Source organism: Argopecten irradians, chromosome 5, assembly GCF_041381155.1.
Source record: "Argopecten irradians isolate NY chromosome 5, Ai_NY, whole genome shotgun sequence".
Taxonomy (NCBI): domain Eukaryota; kingdom Metazoa; phylum Mollusca; class Bivalvia; order Pectinida; family Pectinidae; genus Argopecten; species Argopecten irradians.
Genome location: NC_091138.1, coordinates 35,882,878 through 35,906,216, shown reverse-complemented (window position 1 = coordinate 35,906,216; position 23,339 = coordinate 35,882,878). Strand labels below are relative to the sequence as shown.

At 36.7% G+C, this 23,339-nt stretch overlaps 1 protein-coding gene and 1 long non-coding RNA gene across 3 annotated transcripts in view; one reads left to right on the top strand and one right to left on the bottom strand.

The window, feature by feature from the left end:
* LOC138323671 (ankyrin repeat and fibronectin type-III domain-containing protein 1-like) overlaps positions 1-23,339 on the bottom strand; it is a 150,950-nt gene that overhangs the window by 96,422 nt on the left and 31,189 nt on the right. Inside the window, exons 1-2 of one of the 2 annotated variants that reach the window (XM_069268445.1) lie at positions 15,735-15,776; positions 13,832-13,965 (exon numbers count right to left, since the gene is read on the bottom strand). The exons of the other annotated variant lie outside the window; for it this stretch is intronic. Coding sequence (XP_069124546.1) covers positions 13,832-13,965; positions 15,735-15,761 — 161 coding nt within the window. The 5' untranslated portion in view covers positions 15,762-15,776. Of the gene's footprint in view, positions 1-13,831; positions 13,966-15,734; positions 15,777-23,339 lie in introns of those variants that run through there. 2 annotated transcript variants of the gene reach the window in all.
* Positions 4,951-22,648, top strand: LOC138323672 (uncharacterized). Its single transcript, XR_011208582.1, has 2 exons — positions 4,951-5,896; positions 22,269-22,648. It is a non-coding gene; the product is annotated as an uncharacterized lncRNA (long non-coding RNA).

Genomic DNA, 23,339 nt, shown 5'->3' with positions numbered 1-23,339 from the left:
TGAAAGCTCACCTTGGTCCTTTTGACCAGGTGAGCTAAAACCAATAAAGTATGGTTAATACATGACAACTGTTCAAGGAGTGAACCACTCAGCCATCACAGCCCCAATATAAGAGGTGAACCACTTAGCCATCACAGCCCCAATATAAGAGGTGAACCACTCAGCCATCACAGCCCCAATATAAGAGGTGAACCACTCAGCCATCACAGCCCCAATATAAGAGGTGAACCACTCAGCCATCACAGCCCCAATATAAGAGGTGAACCACTCAGCCATCACAGCCCCAATATAAGAGGTGAACCACTCAGCCATCACAGCCCCAATATAAGAGGTGAACCACTCAGCCATCACAGCCCCAATATAAGAGGTGAACCACTCAGCCATCACAGCCACAATATCAGAGGTGAACCACTCAGCCATCACAGCCCCAATATAAGAGGTGAACCACTCAGCCATCACAGCCCCAATATCAGAGGTGAAATACTCAGCCATCACAGCCCCAATATAAGAGGTGAACCACTCAGCCATCACAGCCCCAATATCAGAGGTGAACCACTCAGCCATCACAGCCCCAATAAAAGAGGTGAACCACTCAGCCATCACAACCCCAATATCAGAGGTGAACCACTCAGCCATCACAGCCCCAATATAAGAGGTGAACCACTCAGCCATCACAGCCACAATATCAGAGGTGAACCACTCAGCCATCACAGCCCCAATATCAGAGGTGAACCACTCAGCCATCACAGCCCCAATATAAGAGGTGAATCACTCAGCCATCACAGCCCCAATAACAGAGGTGAACCAATCAGCCATCACAGCCCCAATATCAGAGGTGAACCAATCAGCCATCACAGCCCCAATATCAGATGTGAACCACTCAGCCAACACAGCCCCAATATAAGAGGTTAACCACTATGCCATCACCACCCCAATATAAGAGGTGAACCACTCAGCCATCACAGCCACAATATCAGAGGTGAACCACTCAGCCATCACAGCCCAAATATCAGAGGTGAACCACTCAGCCAACACAGCCCCAATATAAGAGGTGAACCACTCTGCCATCACAACCCCAATATAAGAGGTGAACCACTCTGCCATCACAACCCCAATATAAGAGGTGAACCACTCAGCCATCACAGCCACAATATCAGAGGTGAACCACTCAGCCATCACAGCCACAATATCAGAGGTGAACCACTCAGCCATCACAGCCCAAATATCAGAGGTGAACCACTCAGCCAACACAGCCCCAATATAAGAGGTGAACCACTCTGCCATCACAACCCCAATATAAGAGGTGAACCACTCAGCCATCACAGCCACAATATCAGAGGTGAACCACTCAGCCATCACAGCCCCAATATCAGAGGTAAACCACTCAGCCATCACAGCCCCAATATCAGAGGTGAACCACTCTGCCATCACAACCCCAATATAAGAGGTGAACCACTCAGCCATCACAGCCCCAATATCAGAGGTGAACCACTCAGCCAACACAGCCCCAATATAAGAGGTGAACCACTCAGCCATCACAGCCCCAATATCAGAGGTGAACCACTCAGCCATCACAGCCCTAATATCAGAGGTAAATCACTCAGCCATCACAGCCCCAATATCAGAGGTGAACCACTCAGCCAACACAGCCCCAAGATAAGAGGTGAACCACTCAGCCATCACAACCCCAATATAAGAGGTGAACCACTCAGCCATCACAGCCCCAATATCAGAGGTGAACCACTCAGCCAACACAGCCCCAATATAAGAGGTGAACCACTCAGCCATCACAGCCCCAATATCAGAGGTGAACCACTCAGCCATTACAGCCCCAATATCAGAGGTAAATCACTCAGCCATCACAGCCCCAATATCAGAGGTGAACCACTCCGCCAACACAGCCCCAATAAAAGAGGTGAACCACTCAGCCATCACAGCCCCAATATCAGAGGTGAACCACTCAGCCAACACAGCCCCAATATAAGAGGTGAACCACTCAGCCATCACAGCCACAATATCAGAGGTGAACCGCTCAGCCATCACAGCCCCAATATCAGAGGTGAACCACTCAGCCATCACAGCCCCAATATCGGATGTGAACCACTTAGCCATCACAGCCCCAATACCGGAGCAATTGTCTGTGTAGGAACAAAATCTAGGTCCAAAGTGAAATGGAGAACTAGGACAATTTGATTGCCAGCTGGTTAATGGTCAGTCTAAGGATATATGGTCAGTCTAAGGATATATGGTCAGTCTAAGGATATATGGTCAGTCTAAGGATATATGGTCAGTCTAAGGATATATGGTCAGTCTAAGGATATATGGTCAGTCTAAGGGTATATGGTCAGTCTAAGGATATATGGTCAGTCTAAGGATATGTGGTCAGTCTAAGGGTATATGGTCAGTCTAAGGATATATGGTCAGTCTAAGGATATATGGTCAGTCTAAGGATATATGGTCATGTCTAAGTATATGGTCAGGTAAGTCTAAGAGTATATAGTCAGTCAGTCTAAGGATATATGGTCAGTCTAAGGATATATGGTCAGTCTAAGGATATATGGTCAGTCTAAGGATATGTGGTCAGTCTAAGGATATATGGTCAGTCTAAGGGTATATGGTCAGTCTAAGGATATGGTCAGTCTAAGGGTATATGGTCAGTCTAAGGATATATGGTCAGTCTAAGGGTATATGGTCAGTCTAAGGATATATGGTCAGTCTAAGGATATATGGTCAGTCTAAGGATATATGGTCAGTTTAAGGATATGGTCAGTCTACGGGTATAAGGTCAGTCTAAGGATATGGTCAGTCTAAGGATATACAGTCAGTCTAAGGATATATGGTCAGTCTATGGATTTACAGTCAGTCTAAGGGTATATGTAAGTCTAAGGATATGGTCAGTCTAAGGGTATATGGTCAGTCTAAGGATATACAGTCAGTCTATGGATATATGGTCAGTCTAAGTATATAATAATTAAAACACACTGCCACAGAAATTGATGTTACTTAATCAAAGGGCCAAAACTCCAAGAAATAATGTCAACCAAAAATAGCAATGAAACTTGTTTGAATGAATATGGAAACAGCAGAAACTAAACAAGGGAAAATAACTCTGCTAAGGGGACATAACTCAAAAAATGTTGTCCGCCAGGAACTTCAACACAAATAACAGACAGTCTGTTTTTGATTGTCATGCCATTATGTAATTGATGCATTGAAATAATGCTGTTGTGTCGTAAATATTGAGACAGATTATGAATGTGAGAAGAATAGAATCCAGTAATGACAGGTAGAGTCTTTGTCTGTATTGAGAATCTGGAGTCAACATGGTGATTGGACACACTACAGGTATGGTCATATCCAGACGAAGACAAGATAAAGAGATACTTCTACACATGTGTGAACAGGTGTTAATTTGTCTGATCTTTCTGTAACTGAGTTTTTATCTATTCTGTTTGACAGATACGTTAATTAGTTCCACTATCGATTAAGTTACAGGTAAGTATGCTCTGCGACACAGTCGTCATTTTATCTTATTTATGTCGTTATAAATGAAGATGTACTTTGAATTATTTGTGATTACCCTAATGGGAATTCCTGACTCAATAAAAGTAGATCACAGACCTGTAGGAAATGTTACAATGCCACATAAACATACGCTGTTAATGGAGAGACTTGGGCATGGTACCATATGACTCATACTGGAACGCGTGATGATCTAAATATACTTGTACCTGGGATCTTACGGGATTGGCTATTTAATATGGAATAAGCCAAACAAATTCAAAATTGGGATATCAGGCTCTAAGAGAAATATAATATCTTATTTATCAAATAATTATAAATATATATCACTCAATTATAATCACATTTATTTTCATCTTCTACAAGTCTACAAGAAATGGCCTCTTCTCTAAGCATCAAACCAGGACAGGACAAGACAGGAAATGAAGGACTCATTTCATGTCAGGGGAGGGTGTGTGTGTATGTAACACAGAGAGGGAGGAGGGAATCTTAGTCTATAATTGATCATCAGGTACTACATTAACTGGTAAGCAAAACTCATTTATTTCATTTTTTTCTATGCAGAATATGACTGAATGAAAACCTTTTGGAAAATTTTAATGAATCAATACTTTTAAAAAAAATATTTTTGTATTTTCCATTAAGAGCAGAATTATTTAGTCTCAGCAGTTTTTGGTCTCCAATTTTCCCAATCATCAGACACTCCTCAGGACATATTGACTATTTACTTTTGTATGGCTTACATGGTACCACTTAATTACATAACATCACACTCACCAAGGATGAAAGTACACTTTGAAAAATAATTTAAAATCTTTTTTATTTCCTTTCCGATCATAAATTTCTTGTATGTACTATTTACGAACATCAGACAATTTTCTTAATGAGCTTTTTGACAAGTTTATGAGGAATTTACAACATTTCCCAAGCAGATGGATTTAAAAATAGATCCTCTTTCTAGAGTGGAGTATGAACTATATGAAGCACAGGGGCATGTAACGTCAGTGTGGGAGATCAGTTAATTTATGTTGTGAATATACTCTAGGATAACCAAACTAACAGAATGCCTGGAAGAAGCATGCTCGTTGTGTTTTTCTTTTTCTTTCAATCTTTGTGTTTTTCTTTTTCTTTCAATCTTTGTGCTTGATCAACAATCTGATATGGAATAATGTTTTACACTTAAATTCATTCTTATTTTATTATTGTATAGTAATCAATGAAGACACAAGAGAGATAACTTATCTAACTTTATAACTGTTTTAATTCATTTTATAATAAAGAATAAGATGATAGGGAAGACGAAGTTATCATTGATTTATTTATAACGGTGGGTGTGTATTTGTGTAATTAAGAGTGGTATTTTCGGTAATGAAGAGTATAAACTATCTACATTAGCGTTAATGTGATGTAGGTGAACAGGAATATCCTGTTGGTTTCCGGCTCAGACCTAACTCCTCGATTGACAGGGATTCCGTGACAAATTCACGACCCTTAGCAGAGTCATCAATGTCTATATTGAGGTCCGTAAGTCGAGTTTACTATAACGTATATACAGATGAAGAAGAAGTGGAGTCTGATTTATGGACAATGTTTGTCGTATTGCAGTGTGGACGAACAGGACATTCATCACCAGACACTTTAATCCCAACAAGTTCTCATCCTCAGGATTTCTCCGAATGTTGCGAAAATTGATGGGTTGAGTGACGATGTCGTACACATGGCAAACCATTTCACAAATTGATTAGCCATTACTTATCTGCGAGACAATAAAAATTCTACTTTACTGTAGGAAATCAAGTGCTAAGCTGCAGTTTCAGTGTGAAAACGGATCTCAGACTCTCAGTGGGAGAAACTGCAATAGTCAGAATCAACTTCCTGTACAAAAAACAAGATCAATCTGAAACAGCAGCATTGTTTGATATTGTGTTTACGAGGATCTGGTGATTCAGATCCTGTTAAGTGTAACTAAATAACTAGCTATATATCCATGGCTTACTATATAATTTGCCACACTCCCCCTCAAGTGTGTGGTCATAATAACTAAATGACGTGTATTGTTCTGGGAAATTGAGCCATTATATTTGTTGTCCTTCAAAACTATAGTTAACTAATCGTCTGTTTCACGAGACATGCCAGTCTGGGTGACTGTGGTTATTTTAAGAGGAAAGAGAGAAACACACAACCAACAACTCTGGTCTCTCTCTACCGACGGAGAGCTAAAGGGGAATTCCCCTAAAATAAAACAAGAGGACGCTACAGATGAACCATATCATATGTTATTACCATAATACTCACAGTTGAAGATTGAAACCTGCCACAATGACGCTGGGCTTGGTAAGGTTAAACGTCCTATTAACAGTAAGGACAACATCATGTATGTATTATGTTGCTATTTGTAAGCTTGGGAGAGAATCTGTAGTTCTTTGAGTAAATGCATCAACCTATTGTTGGTTCCTTGTAATTGCCCCATATGGGCCTGAAATTCACAATCAATCAGAAGTTATAGGAGCTAGTTATCATTTTGTGCCATATACCTTCATACCATTTGAAAGAGAGAAAAAATGTTTTTAACACATTTTTATACTTATGTAGCGGGATTGGACTTGGTCGATCATCGATGACCAGGTAGCTCAGTCGGAAGCACTCGGCTAGTGTTCGGAGGGTCCCAGGTTCGAATCCTGGTCTGGCCGCTACATTTTCTCCTCTCCTGTTACACTATATGACATATGAAAACCAATCCATATAAGTATCTAAAAAGGACACTCTACCAGTATCTACTATAAAGGTAGGGGACATCAGTTATAATAATTTCTAACAAAACTATAAGGGGCTGCAGTGGGAAACACCACTAGATCTCTACCTCTGGATCCAGAATAAAACATGTTGCCTGGTACTGACTGTAGGGTGGTGGTTTTACTCTGAGTACTTTCCTGCACCTCCTTAACAGCTGGTGTGTACTGATATGACCTGAGCTTTTAACATGTTAAACAAAATACATCCAGACTAGTTGGGGATTAAACACAGATTTGTGTTTCAGACACAGATAATGATAGACACAGATAATGATAAACAAAGTTAAAACAAAAAAAACTAATATGTGTCATATGGGAAATAGACGTTACATAAGGCATGTTAATTTACAGCGATTTTCTTTCACAGCTATAGGTGTTACAGCAGACTGCTATATACACACCTACATTGTCTCCCTACAGCTAATCCCCATCCCAGACTCATTACAAACTTTTACTTTCAGATGAATATTCATTGATTTTTATCTATATAAGGCAACATGGTGCAGTTTGCTTTTTTCCGCAGAAGTGAATATCGTTTCAGGAAGTATAGATTCAGAGTTCACTGGGGTCATTAAGCTATTCATCATGGCCGTCTGCCACACCAAATCGCCTGGTTGATGGATGATAAAAACACAAGTGGTCTACACAATGTTCTCATTACTTTGGCTATGTTGCATACAATTTTTACCATCAATGCGCTTCTACATAAAGTACAAATCTTTCATTTTTTTTTTCTTCCGAAATCTTCTGAAAATTTATCAATATTCCTGTCTTTTCATAATTTTTATGAATAGCAACAGGAAATGTATTAATCAATTTGTTCGCAAATGCCAAAGGTTTGCCAGATTTGGGGTTATTTGAAGCTGAAAAATCTATATTTGTGATTCTGTCATATGAAAAAGAAAGTAATTTAACAGTTTATGGTTGAAGATTCTATTTCCAAGAAATGACAAATAAAGAACAACTCTTATAATAAACTTATTCCTCAAGAAATGACAAATAAAGTACGATTCTTATAATAACCTTATTCCTCAAGAAATGACAATAAAGTACAATTTTTATAATAAACTTATTCCTCAAGAAATGACAAATAAAGTACAATTCTTATAATAAACTTTCTTTTAGCAGTGATTTTTTTTCACATTGACAGCTAAATTGATATAATGCTATAATATCTGGATTTGTAAAATATTTTGTGGCCAAATCTGATCCAGCAATAAAAATTCATTCATACACTGATATGAATTCACTTGATTAAAAGTGCTAATTTACGGTATATATATTCAGTGACTAACTTGCATGATAAAGGATGAAAAAATAAGACAAGTAAGATGGAGATCATTTTACTTACTTATTTTTCAATTAATTTAGACAATTTGAGTCTGTTTCTAGAAAGATTTAAATGCCATTACTACATTTCTGTTTTTGCATTACAAACAAATTATCTATCCTAATGGATGTTGGTAACATATTTTACATTTTTACGATAAAATGATACGGTGAAGTATAAAATAGATGAAAAGAAACTTTCATGGCTAATCCATAAATGATTAATACAATAAACCCTTACTACACTTTTTTAATCGTAGAAACCATGAAAAGATTCACTAAACAACAAACATTAAATATAATACATATTGATATTTTATCATAGACGTCGTAATTAGATAATAATTAGTTCCCCCACATATTTGCAATCAATTCCATTTTCTTGCCATATATTACTTTCTTGTACATGTTTTTCTGAGTTGTTTAAGATACGTCAGCTTTATTATTAAAGCCAATTTTGTAAAGAAAATTTAAAAGTTATATATTGTTAATTAACTATTTTGTACATGTATTTATTACAGATTTTTAAATAATTCTGAGAAAAATTTAAATCTTTTAATAACTTATAATTCATGTTTATTATTACTGCATAAAATTTGTTATAAACACAGAGGTCATGATTTACTACAAGTTACTGGATAAAATCCATTAAAATACAAAAACATAAATATGTTCACAGAGAATAAAAATTGAAGGCAAATATATGGGAATCCATCTTTAAGCACTAAACTTATATAAAACCGGTAATTTGTCAGAATCCATGTCAGTAATTTCATGTACAAAACTTAATCATTAGTCCAGATTTTATTTATCGAAATGACCTAATTTGTAAAAAGCATCTTGACTATTAGCCAGCTGTGTTCCTGCGGACATCGTAAAACATATATATATGTCACCAGTGATTGGCTCCATCAAAGTCTGCATCTTCTAAAAGCTTTCCTAGCTATAAGTTCTCTGTCTCACTGCAGCTACATGATTATATCAACGAAGCATAAAGATTATGTATTTCTCTAAGCTTCACATTAGCACTGACAGGGGACAGTGAAATCTTGATATAGATAGTCAATTCCTCAAACAGAACTTGGCATTTTAACCCAAGGGTGAAACAGCCTCAACAAATGATAAAATTTTCTAGTAATCAAAACTTTAAATTTAATGAGCCATATATGGATCTGATCAGCAATAAATAGCTTTAAATGCCATGTTGAGGTCAACAAATAACTTTCTGTTAAATATGGTAATCTGTTAATTCCTTCAAATCTGTCATTATGTTACGACCTTATATGGTATTGTGTGACAGAAATGATAAAAAATGGGGCAATGCATTTCAGGCATGTATAATTTTACACTAATTACCAGGATATTTGGTCCAGATGTACTTTAACATTTGTCCAGTCGACAGATGCTTACAAAATTCACTGGTCCATTTTGAGGTCACATGACATAGTTTTAAATAACCATTGGTCCATTTAAAGGGCATGGGTACTTTTATAGCCAATTATCCTTTTGCTAGACTCTCACTAACATCCAATGCTTTGTATCTGCAATTACTTGTCGCTTTTTATTCACGAAAACATGCAAAAATGATATAACATTGTCTTTTATATAAGCACATCTCTGTACAGTCCACTGGTGCCTTAGGCCTATTGATAAACATAACTGTACCAGTACTAAATTGTCAATAAAATCTTCAAATATGTATCGCACCATCCATTACGATTAGATTAATTTTGGTCCTTTGACTGTATATCTCTATCCTATAAAATATACATGTGGATATATATCATAACCCTTTGAAAGTGAAAATTTCATCAAGAAAACTGCAGACGTTTATAGTTCAATATGTATTTAATCGGCCATTAATTTATCATCATTCTCCGAATAAATAAATGAAGCCAGTCGTTAATTTCCTCCGATCAAACATGGATGGAAACAAAGCTCCCAAACAACCCTGTGTCATACAAAACAAGCTCCCGTAATATCTAATAAAAATTGATTGAAAGAAGTCAAGCCGTTTTTATTGTTGGTACTTCACTTGACAAGGACATTTGTGGTTTCCGTAGAATAGACGATCGGTGAACGTCGCCGGATTCACTTTCCTTGCTATGATCGCCTACATGAACTAAGAAATCATTCTGGTTTCTTCTGAAAATCTAAATCAAATGTTATTTGTGAAACAAATTGCTTTAGCAATTTAACGGAGACATATATTGGATTAATGGATATGGCTACAAGATCAGTTTTGTCTCCGTTGGCATGGTAACAAATAACAGCAACTATTGACAACAATTTACCACTATCCATATTCACATATGCTTTACAAACCATATTGAATTTGTGTTCGTTGTTGTGGCGAGCAATTTCCTATATGATTAGCAGCTTTGTGAGGGATTTATAGGAACCGTCAGATGTATCCATGGGGTCACTAGGGGAATGATTAGGTATTCAAACCCTTGGGGTCATTTGGGGAACAATTAGGTATTCAAGTCCTTGGGGTCACAAGAGGAAAAATCAGAAATTCAAACACTTGGGGTCACAAAAGGAACAATCAGAAATTCAAACACTTGGGGTCACTAGGGGAACAATCATGTAATCAAATCCTTGGGGGCACTAGGGGAACAAACAGGTATTCAAACCCTTGGGGTCACAAGGGGAACAATTAGGTATTCAAACCCTTGGGGTCACTAGGGAAATAATCAGGTAATCAAACCCTTGGGGTCACCAGGGGAACAAACATGTATTCAAACCCTTGCGGTCACTAGGGGAACAATTAGGTATTCAAACTCTTGGGATAACTTTATAAGGGGAACAATCAGGTATTCAAGTCCTTGGGGTAACTTTATAAGGGGAACCAATCATGTAATCAAACCCTTGGGGTCATTAGGGGAACAATAAGGTATTCAAATCCTTGAGGTCACTAGGGGAACAATCAGGTATTCAAATCCTTGGGGTCACTAGGGGAACAATCAGGTATTCAAATCCTTGGGGTCACGAGGGAAACAATCAGGTATTCAAATCCTTGGGGTCACTAGGGGAACAATCATGTAATCTCAAATCCTTGGGGTCACTAGGGGAACAATCAGGTATTCAAATCCTTGGGGTCACTAGGGGAACAATCATGTAATCAAATCCTTGGGGTCACTAGGGGAACAATCATGTAATCAAATCCTTGGGGTCACGAGGGAAACAATCAGGTATTCAAATCCTTAGGGTCACTAGGGGAACAATCAGGTATTAAGTCCTTGGGGTCACTTGGGAAACAATTGTGTAATCAAACACTTTGGGTCACTAGGGAAGATCGGCCTACACAACCATTATAAAACATAATAAAGGGAGATCACTCTATGCCTCGTAAATTGTGAAGCCGAGTTAAAGAGCTCTATAACAGAATTAAAAAGACATTTTCAAAGCCAAATGACAGACAACAGGTTGAAAGAAGTCGGATATATAGGCGATAATATTTGGTATATAGACACAACAACAATTCCACCGAGCCTATAGAACACACATTGACAGGGGTAATGGGGTCCTTAAGTGCTGTTAATGGCAACATTTTTTACACAAGCTTTGACTGAACAAAATGATGTGAATGTAGATTGCTCTGGTAAAACTATTACAGGTTACATAGGTGGTCATTATAGACAGGTACTGTCTACAGATACAGGTTACAAAGGTGATCATTTTAGACAGGTACTGTCTACAAATACAGGTTACAAAGGTGGTCATTTTAGACAGGTACTGTCTACAAATACAGGTTACAAAGGTGTCTTTATAGACAGGTACTGTCTACAGATACAGATAAAAAAGGTGATCATTTTAGACAGGTACTGTCTACAAATACAGGTTACAAAGGTGGTCATTTTAGACAGGTACTGTCTACAGATACAAGTAACAAAAGTTGTCATTATAGACAGGTACTATTTACAGTTAAAAAAGTGGTCATTTTAGATAGGTTCTGTCTACAGATACAGATAACAAAGGTGGTCATTATAGACAGGTACTATTTACTGTTAAAAAGGTGGTCATTTTAGACAGGTGTTATCTAAATGTTGACTTTACTAATGTGTAAATATAAATAGACAGCTTTGGTACTGCATAATGCTACAGACGACAATTAAGAAACACAAATTTCTAATTCCATTGGTTTTGCTTGACAGGAAATAGAGTCAGGATCATTTCTGATGATGTAGTAGCTGGTGGCTACCATACTGAACAATGTAGGATAGTCATTCAGACTAAAACAGCACATAAAAGAGCCCCGACCAGTTCGTTACCTGTATTCCACAGAGAAATTTGATAAATTAGTTCATGCAGATATCAATGCTCAGGAACATTAATCAACCTTAATAAACATTTTTCACTTTATAATTTTGAGACCTATTTAGAAATTATCTTATAATGGTACTAAATGTGCTTTTAATATAATATAGAAAAAGTTAAACATGTATATATAACATGTATATATAACATGTTATATGTAATATGACCAATGAGATAAAAACTCATGCTGATATATGTCTGCACGCCATGCCAGGGTGAAACATGCAAGAAAATCAGAAAAATATGGAATTTTTATCCGATTTTGAGAATGCGCTCTCTGTACACTGTAGCTAATGGTTGGAGAAAACTCTGTATGTTTAGACCAGATATACATCAGCTATCATTTCATTCCAATAATCAGGTCAATCCATTCTTATAGTAGAAATGTCACAGATATCATAGACTTAAGGATTCATGCTATATCACTTTCTAATCTCCAACACAGAAGGTTTTAACAATAAATCATTATAACCAGCAATCTGTAAGATATCTCAGGTATCACAAAGTCACATAAATCCATTAACTCAGAATGGAAGGTTGGATACATCCTTAACTCTCTAAGAAATTACATTAAATACTCTCGATAGTATTAAATGCACATCCTCAACTAAATCAGAAACTACACCAAGTATATTGATCCTGTGACCTTGAATTAAGGTCAAAATATTTCAATTCTATTTGCTTGGTGGCTGATCCCCTACACACGCTACACACCAAATATAAGCTAGTCTGGACTATTTGTCTTTACAAATCTCATCTATTTGACTCCTATGACCTTGAAGGAATACCAAGGACATTAATACGACCAGGTTAATTTACTCTCCTTTCACCCCTGGTCTAGTGGGCTTCAGACTCAATACCAGGTGTTTTGGTGTGCATAGTGTTAAATCCATCCCCCCCTAAATTTTATGGAGGGACAAAATATCTGTAAAAGAGAAAGTCCCTCATTGGTATATTGTAAAGGGGAGATAACCCTCACACTGGTAATCAGGTGACTAGTCTTCCACTGAGAAATTTGATGAATTAGTTTACACAGATATTAATGCTATCACACTCGGATCAGTAAGAACGGAGTTGAGCACCACACACAAATATTGTTAGATTAATCACAAAAAGCTTTCTTGTATAATGAAAATCATCCTCAGATGTAATAAGTAATCACTGTAGCATGGCTATAACTTGACATTATCATTAGAATGAACGAATATATGAAGTTCAATAAATAAATAAGTTTGACTCAGAAAAAAAATGAAAAATTCTAAACTTGTATCCTAAATCTGATATGAAGGGAAACTCATGACAGGTCTACTATTTAATATATTCTCGGATATTTTTTTTTGTCTTTTCATTATATTGAAGAACTCATTTAAAATGTTTACAAAATTTATTATGTATAATAATAAAGATTTATCACAAGACAATTTCTATTTTATTTAAGGTGAAAATTTGTTAAATAAGCTATTTGGGACACTACAAGATGGTTGTATCAATATTAGGTGGTCTTTATACCAGGGTAGTCACTTAGACATATTTTATGACATAAATATTTTTATATTTTTACGTGTTTTGGACAGCAAGCATTACCATCATGAAAACAAATTGGAATTGAAGTATTTTAGTTAAAAATAAAATAATACTAACTAATGTTAGTAAAAAAATAATTTGATGAAATCATATCAACACAAAATCTTTAGTTGATTTACAAAATTTTACATAATGATCAGGGCTGAACTCCAAATACATGTATCATGGGGAAAGTGTATAATCATCTAGGATGTTATTTTACCAGAAATTCATGCTGTACACACAATATCCCAAAATCACACAAAAGTGACAGACATTTTAAAATCACACTGGTGTTTACTTACAGTTTATTTTTTCGCTTCTTGTTGCTAAGATTCATAAGCAATGTAGCAACTGCCAACTCCGCTTTTTTCCAAGCTTTCCATTTCCTGTACAGTCTTTGCCACAGTAAGCTCATGCTTTCTGAATCTTGTGGATTCTTGTTTGAAACAAAACACACCTATCAATATCAGCAGGTATTTCACAATCAAACAATTTATTTACATATTACACCTGTACTGTCCTGGACAAGAAGCACCTTATCTCCAAACAGAAGTTTTATAAACACTCTCATTACGAAATAAAAGGTATGTACCATTTAGAAGCTAAGCCTGCTGAAAAATACATGATGCAATTAAGATAGCGAAATTGTATAGGAAATCCGTGTCTGTATATCCAAATAGGAAATATAAATGTTCTGTGCTGTGCTGTGCAATCTGTCAGTCACAGAGTTTCCCAGCGGCTATAGAAGACTAATGCTCCAGTGCTGGCTCTATGAGCAGTATTGGCCAGCGCTGACGCAAACCATTGATTTTATGAATGACAGTGTCTTTTGCTTCACTTGCTCTATGTTAACCTTCATACCGTGATACTAATTACTTCTTATCTGCAAAGTAATTCACTAAAACTTAAGACTGGTTAGTCCTTCCTCGTAACAAACTGACCATTAAGACTGGTCAGTCCTACCTCATAACAAACTGACCATAATGACTGTTCAGTCCTGCCTCTTAACAAACTGACCAATTTGTGTGGAGGTACCTGGTATTCGCTTACATCTGCACTAACATCTAAACAATATTACTTATATACTTAATTTCCTATTGAAAAAGACATTCTAGATAAGGAATTGATAAGGGGTATTTCTTGTGGTTTTGAAGGCATTACAAGAAAAGAAATTATTTGAAATTAAAAAGAAATCCATTTACTCAAGTATAAATAAGAATATTTTTCATTAATTCGAAAAAGGTTTTGGGCATATTGGCTCATTTCAATCTAAATTTAGTTTTTTTCAGGTTAACATGTCCACAATGAATAATATGGTTATCAATACGTTGAATATTGTTGAATAGTTTTCCCAAACTCATTTATGGGCCATAATTGATGAATGAATTATTGAGAAATGAGCAGCATTTTTACAAAAGATTCAAGATACCTTAAAATTAAACAGTCTTTAAATGATACAAGTTCAGAATAAGTTTCAATTCTGTATGGATTCAGTACTGCATATATAACCTACATATATGACTGGAGGGACAATATCAAACAAATAAAGCTTGTTTATCATTAGCAAATTGTGACTGGCATCAAATTCTTTCACTAAAATCATTTTGTAATCAAACTTTACAGGTCTAAAATGCAAGATTTCCCTTCAGGCTGTGGATTATAGCTACATTTTCTCTTTGATCCGAGTACTAATCAACACATCACAAAACCACATGGACTATTTTTTTCTATCTTGCATGAAATGATTAAAAGCTATCTGAAATCTTGCGCCAGTTCCCAGAAGAATCTTTTTTAAATTTTTAATAGCTTTTAAAGTGATTAATCTTCATGTGAACAACACATTTCCTTTATTTGTAATGATTTGTCTTCATGCCTCCCAGAATTAATATAGAAATCAGATTTAATAGATAATTACATCAATTTTATCAATAACATGAAAGAAATGGTAGTAAGACTTTGCTATTTTTGGTTTTATATACAAACAACGAAACTTAAGTTTTTTTTCTTGTTTAAACCATTACCTGACTGGAAATATAATTATAACGCATATCAAATCCCTAAACACAAAACCTAAATTACAACATGCTGCTGAAATAGCCACACTATTACACAGTCGACTTCTCTGATTATTTTGCCATAATTAACGATAAAACCAATCAAGCCTGCCCTCACTTACTCCACAAACAATTTAAGACCAATCCTTACCAGTATAATATCAGATTCCGTTTCCATGGCAACTCAGGTATAATCCGTGACAAGTCAATATACCTGTTTATATACCAAATGGTATTAGAATTTCTGTTAAGCCAAGCTCAGAATCCTTACTCCGTTCTTAACTTGCCATTAGCTTTCTAGCATCAGGTGAAATCCTCCGTGTGTAAAAGTGGGATCTGTACAAAATATATATACGGGGAGGAGTGTTACAGTAAAGAACTCCTAATTACGATAGTCATCCTCACTTTTACCATCATTACTTACGGTAACGACGTTATTGGGGGATTATACAGGGTTTAGTGCTTAATGGACGGAAATTCTATTAATGTTGTCTCAATAAGCATGGATCATGATTCAGGTTTTCCTGTGTTATTAGTTTTTGACATCAAGGTGCAGAAGACATTAACCTCAAATGGGGCAACGTAAAGGATAACTGTTCCCAATGAACGCCCCATAACATTCTTACCCTATCGCACCCAATTAGTACCTAGGTCACAAATTGAAGGGACACTTATAAGAGACCAAATTAAGACATTTAAAAAAATATTAGACAAAGTCAGCCAAAATTAGTTTGCAAAAGAAATAACATAAAGAGAGTTAACAATTATTTTCAGTCTGCATTTAATAAAAATTGAAATGAAAGGTAAGTGAACAGGGGCCTCAAAGGGATAGAAGCTCTGGGTGCTTATGGAGATTGGAGTGCTAATTGGGGCAAATACAGTATTCAGTTTGATATGAAATGTGGTATTGAGCGATCTGAAACTACTGATATTTTGAAATTTATTCAATAATAAAATCTTTTCCTTTTATAGTTTGTTATTTTTGTTAAGATAACCTTACTGATACGGTGTTAACGGCATCACTGGTAATGACTGACACTGACTGTCACCTAGAGTATTCAGCTCCTTTTTATGGCTGTCTAAATTTGGATGTGATCTGTTTCACTTACATTTACTCCATATGTATTTTTTACGCTAAGACTGTACTATGGCACTGTATTTTTGGATGGCTATCGTGATCGGCTGTTATAGATCAACTCATCTGTAACTCGCGTAAAAATCTCTACACAATTATCCTTTCAATCTTTGATTAATTGCTTCAGCACTTTAAAAGCACCAACAACATCAGGATTTGCATCACGAGCCAGTCCATCCTGTAACGTTATAAAACTATGTTTACTTTGGAGCATGGCTGTTGACGAGGAATCAGTCAATATATGGCTTTGTTTGTTTTAGATATTTTTCCACAACAGCCCGGGTTTAATGAAGGCAGGTGTTTATCCACTGAAGGACACATTTATTGTGCTGTTACTCTAAAATGACCCCACATTTATAGTGCTATCATGCTGAAATGATTTCATGTTTATAATGCTGTCACACAGGAACTGTCGTCAAGGAGACCAATTTATACCCCACTCCCCCCCCCCCAAATTTTGCAACAAAGGGGCATAACTCTGTAAAAGTTATGATATAGATTATACACTACTAGAGTATAAGGATTTTTGCTACCAAATTTCATTGAAATCCATCCAGTAGTTTAGGAGGAGCACAAATCACTTTGTAACAAGAGGCCCAGAGGGCCTGTATCGCTCACCTGGTTTGTAATGTCAAGTCATGTTCTGAATACAGGTTCACTGTTTCTTTTCTGAAGGAATTTTAACATTTACCTCTTATTTTCCCTATTGGGCCCCGCCCCTCCTGCCCCCGGGAGGTCAGAGCCAAAATTTATACAGTTCTGTTCCCCTTCTCCCAAGGATGTTTGTGGCCAAATTTGGTTACAATCCATGTAGAACTCTAGGACAAGTAGCAATTTATAGGATTTACCTCTATTACCCCTATTGGGCCCCGCCCCTCGTGCCCCCGGGGGGTCAGAGCCAAAATTTATACAAGTTCTGTTCCCATTCCCCAAAGGATGTTTGTGGCCAAATTTGGTTACAATCCATGCAGAACTCTAGGACAAGTAGCAATTTATAGGATTTACCTCTATTTCCCCTATTGGGCCAAGCCCCTCCTGCCTCCGTGGGGTCAGAGCCAAAATCTATACAGTTCTGTTTCCCTTCCCCAAGGGTGTTTGTGGCCAAATTTGGTTACAATCCATGTAGAACTCTAGGACAAGCAGCGATTTATAAGATTTACCTCTATTACCCCTATTGGGCCACGCCCCTCCTACCCCTGGGGGGGTCAGAGCCAAAATTTATACAAGTTCTGTTCCCCTTCCCCAAAAGATGTTTGTGGCCAAATTTGGTTACAATCCATGCAGAACTCTAGGACAAGTAGCGATTTATAGGATTTACCTCTATTACCCCTATTGGGCCCTGCCCTCCTGCCCCCGGGGGTCAGAGCCAAAATTTATACAAGTTCTGTTCCCATTCCCCCACGGCTGTTTGTGGACAAATTTGGTTACAATCCATGTAGAACTCTAGGACAAGTAGTGATTTATGGGATTAACCTCTATTTCCCCTATTGGACCCTGCCCCTCCTGCCCCCGGGGGGTCAGAGCCAAAATTTATACAAGTTCTGTTCCCCTTCCCCCAAGGATGTTTGTGGCCAAATTTGGTCACAATCCATGTGGAACTCTATGACTAGTAGCGATTTAAATTAAATGTTGACGGACGGACGGACGCCGCGCCATGACATAAGCTCACCGGCCCTTCGGGCCAGGTGAGCTAACAACCGAAAGGGACATAACTTTAATAATTCACAGATGACAGATGGACAACCCGAGTTCAGTATTACACTGGATATCAGCTCACAGTTTTTAAAGTGATGTCATACTGAAATGATATCACACGGATGTAATGAGGTCATATACTGATGTGATGAGGTCACACTGATGTGATGAGGTCACACCGACAAAATTTCACCTTTACGCTAATAATTTCATATCTATCCTGCTATCACACAGAAATCATCTCACCATTCTGTCACAATAATATGATTGGCCTTAGTTACGATAGTGTTTGACTTCAGCTGAGTAGTAAAATATGAGACTGGTAAGTAAAACATTACATCACAGACAATTTGTATTAGCCTGAATGTTTAAAAAAAAAATACCAACTGTGGCTACCAGTTGGAAATTAAAAAAAACATGCCGGCGCATTTTTAAATCAGTCATTCTTCTCAGGACTGAAGAGGACAACAGTGAGCTATATTCTGACGGCGGATCTGTTGGATGTTTTTCTTCCTTTTCACAGCTGAAATCATTCATGAATGGCATTAACCTTAATTTATATATACGTATGGTTAGTGTTGGATAGCTAAAGAGCACATTAGTGTTACCTCACCAAACTATATTGCCAAAGATACCCAGTAGAACACCTATACCAAGTCATTACAAAGTATCAAGTCATCCAGACACAACACACTTAACAAAGGCTACAATTCAATTTTCGAGAGTAGTCTTGTAATGTCTCAACTAAGGAAGATAACCCTAGTCCCCACTTTGACATTTCACATCGATTGCGAAACAAGTTACCATATAAAAATCACTTTCAATAGTCCGGATGTACCTTAATTTGCACGGAGTCTCGGAGAAAACCTAATTAAGTGATCAGGCAGGTGACCCCGGACCTTTTCACATTTGTGCCCGGGATTGAACCCTTGTCATCCAGGTGAAAGACGAGTGGCTTATTATTGTTACTACTACACCACCTGATCACTCATCTAATTACCAAACCAGACATTATGTACCTGCATGTGTAGAAATATGGCAGGTGTAATTATCACATACCTCAATAAGTATTATTGATTACCTATATCATAGGTGTATTGTGTAAGATGTATCAAAACCTCAAGAACGTCAACTACTAATTAGGAAACTGACCATTCTATCGCTATCTTATTGGATAAAGCATGTTGGTGACCTATCACTAGAATAATGGAACAGCACTGACCACATAGTGGACGCTAGACAGAGGTAAACCATTTAGCTAGATATAGGTCAGCCAATTATCACTTCATATATTAGGTTTATTAATGGGAAGTGCTAGATATGTAGTTATGGTCAGTAATTGCAAGTTATATAATTAGTTTAGATCAATATCTTATGACTAATTAATGTATTTTCAAATTAACTAATTAAGTTTAAATATGTTATTTTCTCATATCTATGTATCTTTTTATCAAAAAAAAAAAACAAAAACAAAAACTAGAACCTGCTGTTTTAGAACTAGACAGGTTTTGATAGAATTTACCGTACATTTGTGAAGACAATACAATTCTAGAACACAATACAAAAATATCTCTTTATTGTTGCTCCATCTTTGAAACATCTAGTGCGCTCATCAATGTTCAGTAAAGCAGACAGGGATGATCTAAGATTGAGCAGGAGATAGACTATGTCAGTACTATAGACATAACATCTGACAGCTAACATGCTTCACACACACGCTCCCCCTCCCTGTACGATTCTCCCTCCCAACAACCAGTTCAACATTCTTCTAGTTTCCATCATGGACTAGTAACTCCATTTTCTATCTTAATTTTACCTTGAAACCTGTTTCTCTGTACCTCCATTCTCTGTGTAAATTTTGCCTTGAAGCCTATTTCTCTGTACCTCCATTCTCTGTGTAAATTTTGCCTTGAAGCCTATTTCTCTGTTCCTCCATTCTCTGTGTAAATTTTACCTTGAAGCCTATTTCTCTGTACCTCCATTCTCTGTTCCTCCATTCTCTGTGTAAATTTTGCCTTGAAGCCTATTTCTCTGTACCTCCATTCTCTGTGTAAATTTTGCCTTGAAGCCTATTTCTCTGTTCCTTCATTCTCTGTGTAAATTTTACCTTGAAGCCTATTTCTCTGTACCTCCATTCTCTGTGTAAATTTTGCCTTGAAGCCTATTTCTCTGTACCTCCATTCTCTGTGTAAATTTTGCCTTGAAGCCTATTTCTCTGTTCCTCCATTCTCTGTGTAAATTTTACCTTGAAGCCTATTTCTCTGTTCCTTCATTCTCTATGTAAATTTTACCTTGAAGCCTATTTCTCTGTTCCTTCATTCTCTATGTAAATTTTACCTTGAAGCCTATTTCTCTGTACCTCCATTCTCTGTGTAAATTTTGCCTTGAAGCCTATTTTCTGTACCTCCATTCTCTGTGTAAATTTTACCTTGAAGCCTATTTCTCTGTTCCTCATTCTCTGTGTAAATTTTGCCTTGAAGCCTATTTCTCTGTACCTCCATTCTCTGTGTAAATTTTACCTTGAAGCCTATTTCTCTGTTCCTTCATTCTCTGTGTAAATTTTGCCTTGAAGCCTATTTCTCTGTACCTCCATTCTCTGTGTAAATTTTACCTTGAAGCCTATTTCTCTGTACCTCCATTCTCTGTGTAAATTTTGCCTTGAAGCCTATTTACTCTGTCCTTCATTCTCTGTGTAAATTTTACCTTGAAGCCTATTTCTCTGTACCTCCATTCTCTGTGTAAATTTTACCTTGAAGCCTATTTCTCTGTACCTCCATTCTCTGTGTTCTGTGTAAATTTTGCCTTGAAGCCTATTTCTCTGTTCCTCCATTCTCTGTGTAAATTTTGCCTTGAAGCCTATTTCTCTGTACCTCCATTCTCTGTGTAAATTTTGCCTTGAAGCCTATTTCTCTGTACCTCCATTCTCTGTGTAAATTTTACCTTGAAGCCTATTTCTCTGTTCCTTCATTCTCTGTGTAAATTTTGCCTTGAAGCCTATTTCTCTGTACCTCCATTCTCTGTGTAAATTTTGCCTTGAAGCCTATTTCTCTGTACCTCCACTCCTTCTCTGTGTAAATTTTGCCTTGAAGCCTATTTCTCTGTACCTCCATTCTCTGTGTAAATTTTGCCTTGAAGCCTATTTCTCTGTTCCTCCATTCTCTGTGTAAATTTTACCTTGAAGCCTATTTCTCTGTACCTCCATTCTCTGTGTAAATTTTGCCTTGAAGCCTATTTCTCTGTACCTCCATTCTCTGTGTAAATTTTACCTTGAAGCCTATTTCTCTGTTCCTTCATTCTCTGTGTAAATTTTACCTTGAAGCCTATTTCTCTGTTCCTCCATTCTCTGTGTAAATTTTGCCTTGAAGCCTAATTCTCTGTACCTCCATTCTCTGTGTAAATTTTGCCTTGAAGCCTATTTCTCTCTCCATGTTCCTACTTTGGACACCCTTTTCTCTTGTGATTGGTAAACTATATCCTTATGTATTGTATCTCATATTCTTATTTCATTTTCATTTTCAAGTTTTATGAAAATCCAACTGAAGATTTACTTTCCATATTAGGATCATGATTATGGCAAAGAAATTGAGGTTAACTCCCCAGCAGATTTTCTTACTATTGAATCAATGCATTAGCAGTTAAGAAGTTTAGATATTTTTCTTGTAAAGTTGACAATGCAGTTCATTCCACGATTTGACAGCTTTGTCATTGCAGAGTAATATATCACATAGTTGAAATTTAAGCACAAGCCTAAAATAATTCTCTAAGTGCAAGACATAGTACCTACAGGTAGGAACTTGAAGCTTTGTATATTTCTGTACGTCTATTTTTTATGCTCCTCTCATTCTTGTATTTCAGCCCGTCTGATAGACAACCATGATTAGCGCTGTCAGTTTCTCTGCAGAAATAGACGCAGGTCACATGTCGGAGAAAAACTATCGAAGGAACTGACCCACAAAGTTCATTCAAGACCATGTACTCTCTGACACTAACAAGGGACAAGATTTGTTGTACAAAACGTAGGCAAAATTCTTGAGACATACATGAAATTCATTAAATAGTGTTCCATGTGGATATATAAGTGTAATAAGTATTTCTGTTTAGTTTTATTTTTGCTACCAAAATAAGAATTTGTAATAAACTTAAATAGGTAAACTAATGAATGTGTTTAATCTGTCGTGTTAAAATATTAGTAGAAAATTTCGAAAAAAAAAAAAAAAAAAAAAAAATGAAACAAAGTCATGTATGATTGTTGTTTATCTCCAACGGTCAAGGAAGACATTCATAACAGCTTTTATTTTTTGAAAGACAAAAAGTTGCACAGTACTTGTTTGAACTCTCAGAAGATACGAAGATCGCTTACTGACTTATTCTTTATGCCCTAAAATAGCTTTCATTCGATTAAATTACCTAACAGGTTTTGGTGGCGGCAGAAAATTCCCCCACCCCTCAACCTCACTTTCCGTGATTATTTTTGAGATCATCCAAGGCTATATCAGTACCTGAAAGCTGAAGACTGTTGGGGGGGGGGGGGGAATCTAGACATAAATACATGTACAACCACATAGGGAAACTAAGATTACAATACGTGTCTATATGTCTACATCGATTGGTCCAGTTACGGTCATCGTCAGGTACATATTGGTTCAAGTGGGTCCCCCTATTGGTCACAATTGAATTGAGACAAGATAATTATCTGTGCCCCAGGGCAGGGATAAACTGAAGTCTCATCAGTTCTGTTTGATACTGAATATTATCAGCTGAGCATCACCATTGATGTAAGTGGAATACCTCCAGATTTTATTGGATAAGTTTTTTTCTGCATCATGAAAATCTAAATTTTACAGATGAATGACCAGCATCAATTATTTCCCGAGTTTACTGGGACGTTACTTGTAATAAAATCATTTTTATCCTACAATTAAATTT